This window comes from Anguilla rostrata, chromosome 18, assembly GCF_018555375.3.
Source record: "Anguilla rostrata isolate EN2019 chromosome 18, ASM1855537v3, whole genome shotgun sequence".
Classification (NCBI taxonomy): Eukaryota; Metazoa; Chordata; class Actinopteri; order Anguilliformes; family Anguillidae; genus Anguilla; species Anguilla rostrata.
Window position 1 is genome coordinate 4,147,489 of NC_057950.1, and position 11,402 is coordinate 4,158,890.

The following is an 11,402-nucleotide window of genomic DNA, read 5'->3' on the forward strand; positions in this document are numbered from 1 at the left end:
AATTTTAGGACGCATAAACCCTGTACATAATTAAATTAACCCTTAACATTTTACTTATATGCATGTCTGAATGGTAAATCGTTTAACTGTAACAAAACAAAAATTTCGTTTAGGCCTAGTTGTTCGATCTTTCTGATTGCAGTAGTATAGCCTTCTACAAGGAATAAAAACCAAAGAAACCGGGGATATCCAGTTCTAACTAGCTACCAACTGGCCAAGACCTTGCTGGGAAGTATATAACTTGAAAAATTGATGATATTGAATAAAAAAAGCAGGCCGAATATTTATTTGTGAAAGATGAAGACAAAGAGCAATATTATGTTTTAAATTAGCATCTTTTGATAATCTAGGCTCTAGCCTACACATCTGCAAACCCCGGGCAGTAAAATGTTCAGTGTTAATTATGATACTGTAATACAATTTACGAGTGCAAGGGCGATCAATTGTCTGTCAGAGCAGAATCTACGGAGTTAATTACATGTAGCCTACAAACGATATGACTGAATTCGTCCTTTTTGAGTAGCCTAATATGCTAGCCTACCGAGGCTACATAGAGCATTCCTGGTTTAGCGGGCGATTTAAAACCTGGACCCTAATACCCTAAATCGATTATTATGATTTATATTTCGGGGTGGGTCGCTGGGATTTGTCTTACACTCTGAGGGCATTCGTGGTTGTTTTCAGGGTCGCCTCATAGCAATAACCCCTCCGTTCCCCATGCATATGATATGTCCACGGCATATTGGATAATTATGTGACTGGGAATTAAATAAAGCTTTTTATTACTCTCACGGGCACACCGCAGAGGGAAGTTTAGAAAGGTGGAATAATAAAGACTTCGGTCGACAGCTGGTGACAAGGGAATCCCTGTATACACATGATTTTAATAATGATAATATCCATAGGCTATCGATTCATGAATTATCCTAATTTAACCCAACTACATTTTGGCCGTATGTCAGTACGAAATACACTCTTTAATAAGTGATCTTCGAGGCCGTATTTGATACTGAAGCTGCCATCGAAAACAACAAATGATTGGTTTGACATTTTTTCCTCTTTACCTGTTTGCGCAATTTAGTAACCAAAAGTCTTTCCGTTTTTGGTTACTAAAACAAACTACCATGTGGCCCGATAGTATTGTACCAGCAAAGTGAAGCTTATATGTGTAGGCATATGAGCTGTCAATTTATTATACTTTTATAAAGCGCGTGACGTTATGCGTCGCCATAATATACTGTTTTCGTTTTTTAAATTGTCTTAATTGGGACTAAATTGACTTTAACGGATAACCTAAACACAGCCTGTGTACAAACAACAAAGTAAGTAAGAGCATATACGTCCAAAGGCATTTTCAGAGCAGCCTATGTTTTGCATTTACTCGAGATCACACACATTTAATTTTAAATATGCATCTGGACATCAATTTTTTAAAAACACACGCAAGGCCTACAGCTAATAGCTCAAAAGTTATAGTTTTTATTGCCATGTTTTGGTTAATTTAGTCCGTGGATAAAAAAAAACATAGGCTATGTAGACTGTAGCCTAACGTTGCTTGAGGGAATCTCTGTTTTTGGTGTTAAAATAGCCTAAGTGTTGATTACAATATGTAACAACATATTTCATAATGCGTGCTGTCTTGATTAGCAAAGCAAAATTGTATTCTGTTGCATTATATAGCCTACCTAGAGCTATCAATTTTTTAAAACTTCCAAACATGCAATGAACTAGTGAGCACAAATGCATAAATGAGTCTTTCAATGAGTCCCTGTAAATAAAAAATATATAAAAAATATATTTCCTCATAGAAATGTGAATATGCACTTTCTATACAACTGTGATAAGCATTTTATCATATTTTAATAAACAAATCGTGTTTGTCTTCGTACCGCCGTGAAATGTCACGTCTGTAGTGTGTAATCGAATAAACAAAACCGATGTTATTGTGATTTGCAAATTCGACTTAGAACAGAAATCCAATGGGAGGGATCTTTAAAACACGGATATGTGGCGCGGCGAATAAAAAAAAATTTGCGCTTTGACACACGCAGTCATATGCAAATGCCTGTAAGAAGAGGAGAAATTAACATCTACAAACATTGGGCCGAAATTCCATCTGCCGGATCCTCGAGGAGCTCCTTAATAAGTTCTCAGACAGCAAAGTGACACACATCTTAATCAAGTCTTAATCCAAGGAATTAATTCTCGCCGCGTTTATGAATAATTCCTGGGCTAATGCTCGAACCCGGGAAAATGTATGCAGTCTGCTTCAGCCGAGCAAGCAGATGGACTCGCCAATCTCCCGAAAAATGAAGGGATTTTTGATTCCATTATTTTTATTAGATATATATTTTAATGAGATCGATGTCATACAGCTTATGCAAACCAGTCAGCTCTTACAAACAGGCCACCCTGTCCTTATTCGCTTCTTCGCCATGTCATCGGCAAGTCGTTGACTTGCATTACAAATCAATGCATGTGAGTTTTTTATTTATTTTTTACGTTCTGTGTTTTTTAGTTTTGTGATTAACTGGCAAAGGAAAACAAATAATATGGTGGATGGTTGGTTGAGCATATTAGTTCGGGTCTTTTTAGCATATCATGCTAAAATGTAATAAGTGACGTTGGCTCCAGCCAGGCAAATGCGTATTACGTTCTTTGCTTTCTCTGTTCAGGTGAGAGTTCATTTGCTGAATGGAAAATGTTTTTTACAGTAATTCTCATAAATGTGCTATAGAGTGTAGGCTACCCATTACACACGTCCGTCTGATGACTGACAAATGTTCTACTCGAGATATCTTAACAACACTTCCAACTAATCAGACTAATTCCGATGAGTGTATAATATACAAGTATTGTATTATATATTATACAAGTATTTGTTTGCACAAATCAAAATACAAATTTGAATACAGCCAACGTAAAATTCAGTTGAAATATTGCGCACTGTTTGCTGAAACTATTACGAATACTGGGGTGCTATAATGATAATAATAATAATAATAATAATAATAATAATAATTTGCATTGGTGAAAAAAATTAGTGAAATTTAAACAGCATCATTATTTTTCAATCATATCTGGACAGGGAGCAACAGGGAGCTTAAAGGAGCGTAAAAGTTAAATAAAATTATATTTGCCTTCCTAATGTCTACAAAAAGAGTGTAAATAGGTGCATGGTTGTCCGAGGAGACCAGGGCAGCAGCTAAAAAAAAGGAAGTCAGGAAATTAAAATGCATGCATCTGGCTTTAGGTGAAGCATCCCTGCTTGTGGGGTTGTGACACTGAACTACACTGGTGCTCTACACACACAAGACTTCAAGGGAAGGTTCATAAGAGACTTACAGGTGACCAATCGCAAATCAATCTTACACATGAATTAAGTTTCGGCTACTGTCACTGACACAACCAAAAGCCCTGAAAATATGAGGAAAATTAGGTTATCTGTAGAACCTGCTTGGAATTTTCCCCCTTAATGAATTTAAATGAACGTAATAGTCCATAGGTCCATATCCTTCTGAAGCTGTTCAGTAAAAGCAAATGGGGTGTGGGCCATAGAAAGGTATGGTGAGTGTACCTAAATGCACAGCTGAAGGTAGTTCTATTATCATCATTGTTCATTTTTCCCCATCTTGAAATGAAACAAGGAAAACCCAGTAAAGTGTGACGAAGTGTAACACTGCCTTGTAACAGAGCATTTTAAGACCTAAACCACTCTGAGGCTGGATAAAATCGATGTAAATTTTTGTGACTGAATAGATCCATAGATTTCTTTAGATCAGCACTTGGTGAATCATACTGTTTATATGGAAGGAGGGGACAAGTCAGCGGGTTCGTAACATAAGATGACTTGGTTGGTGGGCCACTTCAGATTGATTCAGATTACAATAGATGACTGCAGTGAATTGGACACTAACCCTTCGGCCAAAGTTTTGATTTAAGATTCTATTGATTCACATTATATTTTTTATTATCATTAAAGTAACTGGCTATAAATTCGGTTTCTAACATGTGCACAATTCACTTAAACTCTTACATTTGAATAATGAAATTAAGCAAGAGTGTTCTTTTTGTACAGAATTCTTGTAAAGCTGTGTAAGAGTGGAACAAAGATTTTAAACACAAACTTAAGTATCTGACAGAGTTAGGGATACCTTAAGGTTATACAGAGGTGAGGTGTGCTGTGCACAGTGTGTGTGTGTGTAACCTTGGAAGCAAACAAAATGGGACTGAATATGATTATGTCCACCGAACTGGAATCTGAGCTTTACACCAGTCAGATTTGTCACAGTTACGGTTGAATTTGCCTTTCATGAATCAGTTCACAAAAAAAGGTACTTATCAATTGTCAAATTACATGATCAGCATAGAAATACAGCCTGTGTTCAACCTATACCTGGAATACATTTGTTCCTTCCCTGTTAACTGATAAACTATTTTTATTACACTTCTGCGGCATTGCGATTTCAGGAATCAAAATGATCAAAATTATAGAAAAATTAGTGAGTAAACATACAAATATTTACGTGGCATATATTAGTAAATAATTTACAGTATAAAATAAGAACAAATTTCATAGGACTCTGGTTGAACCTACTGTTATTTTGTTCGTCACATTTCATTGTATCTTCACACATTTTCATAAGCACTGTTTGTGTGTGTCTGTGTGTGTGTGTGTGTCTGTGTGAAAGTGCTGTCTGCTGCTGTATTTCATAAGAGAAGGGGTGTCGTAGAGAGCATCCCTAGATTGAAAAGTAAAGCTGGCCTATAACTTCAGGAGCAATATTTACCTACTCAGACGGTCATTGTTAGGTTAAAGGTCTGTTTTTGCCGTAAGTCAAAAAGCCAATCGTCACTATTAACAGCACAGATTCCTGGTCGCGGCCCCTGCCTGTGTGTGTGTGTGTTTGCCTTAACCTATTCAGGGGGCTTGATTTAGAATGAGAGACATGCCACAGACTCCGAAGTGCCACTGACACCTTGTCCGAGACGAAATGACCGTCTCATGTCGCCCGTAGCCTTCGTCAGAATGGCGTGCACCTCGCCGCCACCCCATCCATCACCGCCGGGCGCGACATGCGTTTGTGTCATAATCATATTTCTGATCGGAATACCGTACACCTCCGCCTGAAACCGGACACACGGACACAGCTGTCCCCCTTTTTATGCCACAAACGCAGGCCGTCGCAAAAAAACCTTTTGCGAGTTGCAATATTCTGGATCCTTTTTATGGACTGGAATATGTCAAGGCGGAGTTGTGCTCTTAATTGCTGAAGACCAAAAAAAATAAATAAAAGTGTGGCCTTAATTCCAAGTCTGTTGCATTAGAACTGGACTTGGCTTCCTACTTGGCCATGATTCCCATCCAGTGAGTATATACGGATCTCAAGTGCAAAAGAGCTTTGATTGTACTTCCCCTTCTTCTCGCTGACTTTGTGCTAATCGCTTAAAGCTGGGCTATTTCTCGCTACTTTACTGAAGATTCTGGACAGGTAATATGATTTCATTCCTCAGTAATAACAACTAAATTCCCAAATGTGTAAAATCATCTTATAGAATAAAATATACTCTGACACTACTCAGAAGACATTAGGCTTTCAATAGACATTTTAAGTCAGTTTTATATTTTTTATGTCACACATGAATTTCTCATAAATTCCAGTCCATTTCACAATGCTGCCTAAGAAATAGATATGTACAGTACATAGTATTTCCTCTAAATAATTTCTCAGGCATGTATGACAATGTGTTTAGGATTGAACAGGGCAACCTGGGTTCTTTTACTTACAAGGAAGCTGATAGCTTTCATTTGTATTATTTTTGGAATATTATTTATTTAAAGGGCACTCACATATAAATAAAGCTGTTAAATTGTCTCTCTTTCCAATATATACTTCGATGTTGATCCTGTGGGCTCAGTTAAAGGAGACTTTCGGCTAAACCTAAAATTTAAATGCAGACGTTGACAGATAATTTTGTTTTTCAGTGCATTTTGGACAGAAAACTTCTGAAAGGTAGAACACATTATTTCTCAGATTCCAGTTCAATTGACGTTGCGCTTTGATTGAGCTGCCCCCCGAATCTGAGCATCACAGCTTAAGCAGTGATTGAAGATCAATGGAAAAAGTAATGCAGTTCTGCTTACTGACCTTCTCTGATTTTGTATTTCAATAAAAAATGTTGTGGCCCGTATTCAATATTGATTTTAACTTGTCGTTTTTGTTTCAGCACTTTCTGCTGTAACTGGCCCCTATATGCTGTGTGACTGGGCTAAAAGAGAATGAGTCTGAAACTTTGACCAACAAATAACAAATGGAAAATTGGCACTACAACCTGAATTCGATCAACACGTGATACGTGTGATGCAGTTATCAACATTAACTTGCAAAACGAATGTTGATCACTGTTTTTCCACTGTTTGTGAAAAAAAGAATGCTTGCACTTAGTTGTAAGTAGAAATTAAGGATACATTTTGGTTTAATCTAAGCCTGTATCAGCTTTTCCAGAGAAATTCAATCTCTTTTGCCTCCCATCAAGTTGCAACATTTGATATTAGTGATTAGCACATGGCATCACTGGGGGGCAACTCATATTCAGAATGTCAGCTTGGTGCCTTTTATAAAACGTTCATTTATCTTCCTTCTAAAATAGTTTTCGCCCATTTTCAAGACTATCATGGAAACTTAGATGATATGTCCATCTCAGAAGCAACACAATACATATACTCACACGTATTCCACCTTTACCTGAGCTTCCCACGTTTGCTGTGGAAAACAACCAAAGAGAACAAAATGACTTGGATTTTTTTTTTTTTTTTTTTTTTAGAGGAATGTGTTCATTTGGTCCCATTACTTCTTGCTTGGTCTTGTGTTGGCACCCTAGCATATATTTGTCATGTTTCCTAATTAATGTTCATAGCCATTGCTCCTGTTGTACTACTGACAGGTACCTGGAATGTGAATTGGCAACAAAGTTTTTTTTAAAAAGAGCTTGGTACCAGTGACATTTAGAGTATAAAGAACAAAGCCACCAAGCATAAAAGTTTAGACCTTTGTTTACTGGCCCTGTTGTGTAAACAAGTGTGCTGAAGGTGTGGTACCTGTGATATATCATGAGAAAAGTAAATATTAGCTCACAAACAGCATTTTGTGATCAATGTGAGTTGTCGTGATTTTTAACAAAAAGAATGGGATATTTAATGCAAATTCTTAACTGTTATGAACTGCAAATTCATAACATAAGTGTGTGAGCATGTGCGTGTGTGCACTGTGCATGCACACTGTATGTGTGCACAGGAGAAAGCTCATAGGCCTGTCTTTGACTGCATGTCATTTGTTTTCTATGCATAGCGGGCTTACTTAAATAAGACTCTCCCTCTCCTGCTTGATCTCACTGAATATTTACCCCATGCTCAACCTTTGAGAAGAACGAGAGGTACAAACACGCCATTTCTGTTATAATATTACAGATATTGAGCTTATGCGTGGAAAGACTGAATTCCTGTTTTTAAATATTACTGCAGTACAACTTTATTTTCATGAAAGCTACTTGGAACAGCAGTGAGATTATGGAATAGATTAAAAGACATAAATTTACATTAGCACCCCACTTGTCCTTCTAACAAACTGTACTTTAAAGTGTAATACAAAGCATATGGTAAATGTATATTTTTGATTTCATCATAATCAATACAGCATTGTGTTATTTCCATTTTCAGTAAAGACATAAATAAAATTATACAATTAGTTTGACCTTTTGTAACTTGTAACTGTTTCACCAATTTTTTATTTAGCATTTCTTACCCAACTGTCAAAAAACTATTATTATTTTTTAAGCATAATGCTTCTATGTGTGCTTCATATAACAGGATGTCTGAAAATGTGGGTTGGCATTCCAAATGAGTAATATATTGCTCAATTCTTACTGTAGAATTACAGTGCCATAGAAATATTTGTGTGCATAGCATATAAATATATGCACACAAATTTCCTAGTACAGTGGAGAGTCATGATTTAATTTATATTTGTCATTTCATACCACCTCACATCAAAAGTCATTCCGTGGAAAGATATGGCTTGAGACTGAAATGTACTGTATTAATTTTGTCTCAACAAATTGCCATGTTCAGAGGAAACACGTGGATTTACGTCCTTTCTTCATACGTTTCCGCAGTTCCTTTCTGAGAAAACCCCATTACAGGTACCTGTAAAAAGCAGGTAACACACGCACTGGCTTACTAAGGGCAAATTCAGAAAAGAAAGTGGGTATTTACACTGAGAATTCCGTCATATTTTTTTGTTTCTTTTCATGTTATTCAGCAGTTTTGTCATTTGACTGACTGTTCCAGTCTCAGCAGCCGGGCCATTAGCACTACCTTCAGAGCCGATTGCTGAAATCCGTAAAACTAAATACATGAAAAAGTTATGTTCCGAGTCAGGGTGCAGACTTAAATCATCCAGACTGAGCAGAGCCGTCTGTCACCACATGCGGGAAACAGTAGGCCTGTGTGTCGACTCCGCGGGGGAACTGTACAGCACAGCACTTTGCAGACAAAGAGAGAGGTGTGTGTTAGCATTAGCTGTGCCATGCCATGTCTATGAGAGCTGGCTTCTCTTACCGTGTTCTTTCCAGTGGATTGGGCTATTCGTGACTGTTGGTCATATTTGTACAATCTGCATCTTTTTTATGTTATAAGGTGATTGAGCACAATTATTTTTCAAAGGTTCAAATATTGAAAGTCCCTATCTGATCCGTCTCCCAGCTTGTGTTCTAATATGCTTAGTACATTTTACTTCAATTCCGGCCTATCAGCATGTTTCTGACTGCTTCTGAATTAATTATAGATTATATTATCTATTTTGAGACTTTATTTGGTCTGGTCCCATGGAAGCTGTAGACCAGTTACTGACTAAATATTTTCCTCAAACCCTCAGGTCAGCCTTGGGCGTTAAGTTAGTCCCCGCCCCTCCCTACAAAATAAAAGGTGACTTCGCGTTTTCTGTGCCATCGTCCCAAACGAAGAACCCTGCCTGAGTGCATTAGGGCTGCACTGATATAATTTAATTTCGTTTTCTCTACGTGTGCTTGTGCATACCATATTTTTCACTTGTGTCTCAATATCTGCTCTTTATTGTGTGGTTTTGATTATGAACGTGGTACGTAAGAATATTTTCTTTAAGTTGGAAAGGTAGGCCTACGTATATTCTACACTTTTTGATGGAAAGAGCGCGCATTAATTCCTGAGTGCTGTCAGAGCGCGCGACTTCACGTGTTCCTTGTCTATGAGCTCGCGCAATTGCGCATGCCACTCAATCCAAGGCAGGCTATTACCTGAGCTTCTGAATCACGATGATCCGACAATAACAGCCAAGCAAAATGGATAATAGTCATCGTGAATTGATATATGCCAACTACTACTGCTTTTCTCGGTGTGAATTATTTCCAAATTCGTTTTATTTTTTATTCAAGTCCAAAATACACGGCTAATTTGGAGTTTTACGAAGTTCAACCAATTCAATTATCTTCTCCATTTTGTAGGCTACTAATCAAACCTCGTCATCCTAACCTATCTTTAATTGCCTATAAATATTCAGCTCAGTTTCGCAATAAATAAATAAATATATAAATAAGCATGCGCAATGACATCATTACTTTTTAAGGCTTTTATAATTACTTTAGTGTAATTTCCTGGTGTGGGAAATATATCACAGTTGATTGGCTAACATACTTGGTGGTTTCCGCCTGAATAAAAATTCCTATAGCATGCATAAAACGAAATTTGTATCAAAACATAGTCATAACGTTACTTTCATATTTAGAATGGCGAATAACTTGCATTGATTCTTTTATGATTATACAAGGCTAAATATTTGTAATCGTCATAGGCATTATTAAGAATCGAGGACTATTTTTCGTGATACTTTCCCTACCAGAGATTAATGTTTATATTAAGGCTGTGAAGCATTTGCCAGTATAACAGGTCTCAAAGCGAGCAAAATGGCCAATTGGGTCATTTCTCTTAGCATTAGTCTCATAGTTTCCAGATAATGGGCACTGCGTGACTATTCACCGTGACTCTTCAATGTCAATGTAAGTTATTACCCTGTGGTCTATCGTTAGCGTTGACAGCTTGAAATATTAGTTATATTATTTATAATATACGTTTTGATGGGTGTGTCAGTTGGTGCTAATCAACTTCACTTTAAGAATAAAATGCTGCAGATCGCGATTTTGTTCCCTTCTGGGTGTTCCTGTAAAGGAGTTGAGAGGCGGTTAAGTGGACAGGAACCTTCCACCGTCGTTAAATCCAGTCATGGCATCATAAATCTCAAGAAGCTTTGAGGGTGTGATTGTGTCCCCATATCTTAAAGGTGTTAACTGCGGTTGTATAAATAAACGACCTGTTATTTTAGGATCCGTTACGTATCGGCCCCCCTCACGAGGCTTCTATTTTCGTCAGAAGTGTCACCAATCTATCTTGTCCCCTCTACCGTGAAGCCCAACAATAGAAGCAAATACTTCTGCCTATTTTGGATATTCAAATTCAGGTCATTCAAATCGGTACTCGAATTTTGAATCAGCATTTAATTTATCACTTGATTTATTGACGGTGTTATTGAGCCAGGCAAGAACTATTTGGTTCATGTTAACCGTCCATGTGATTTATTGTCTGCTCCATCGGACATGGGTCAAATTCGACATATGATTGTTTTTACTATGCGTCTTGTTTACAAAAATGCTCCGACTGTGCCTGTTTTAGCATGGGCTACACGTCGAAATAAAATCTACGTCTGCCTACATTTGAAGAATCTTTAACATAAAATATGTGCTATTTATCCAGACTGACAAATTTCCGTTCAAATATCCATCTTATAGAAGTCGCCCTCACCCGAACTTGTTTCAACGACTTTTACAGGACAACCGAAAATGCCCTCTAGTGTGCTTCAGTTGTTGCAGAACAATATCTAAAGTAAAAACGTGTTTATTTGGGGTTAAACGAGAACCCCCATTGGACGCATTAATAATTACAAATAATGACATAAAAATAAATACTGTGAATACTGTGCACTGATACCCATGATTGCCCAATAGGCCTACTGTAAGTCTAATTATAAACGGTGTCGCGCAAGTCACTTTTGTGGAAGAACTATGCTAAGAATAGGCTGAACTGTATGTGAAAATGCACGATGGCGTTGTGTCTTTGCTTTGTTGCGGTTCTTTTTTTTTTTTTTTTTTTTTGGTGATTCAAATGTGCCTCGTTGCTGTTGCAGAGCCTGGCGGCCGGGGTTATGGATTTTAACCTTCTGACGGACACCGAGGCCCGTAGCCCGGCGCTGTCGCTCTCGGACTCCGGAACTCCTCAACACGACCAGGGATGCAAAGGCCAGGAAAACAGCGGTCAG

At 37.6% G+C, this 11,402-nt stretch overlaps 1 protein-coding gene across 1 annotated transcript in view; it reads left to right on the forward strand.

Moving 5' to 3' along the window:
• Window positions 1-11,402, forward strand: part of pitx3 (paired-like homeodomain 3) — a 29,925-nt gene that overhangs the window by 2,858 nt on the left and 15,665 nt on the right. The window contains exon 2 of the mRNA XM_064317259.1: window positions 11,271-11,397. Within this exon, the coding sequence (XP_064173329.1) occupies window positions 11,289-11,397 (109 nt within the window). The 5' untranslated portion in view covers window positions 11,271-11,288. The remainder of the gene's footprint in view (window positions 1-11,270; window positions 11,398-11,402) is intronic.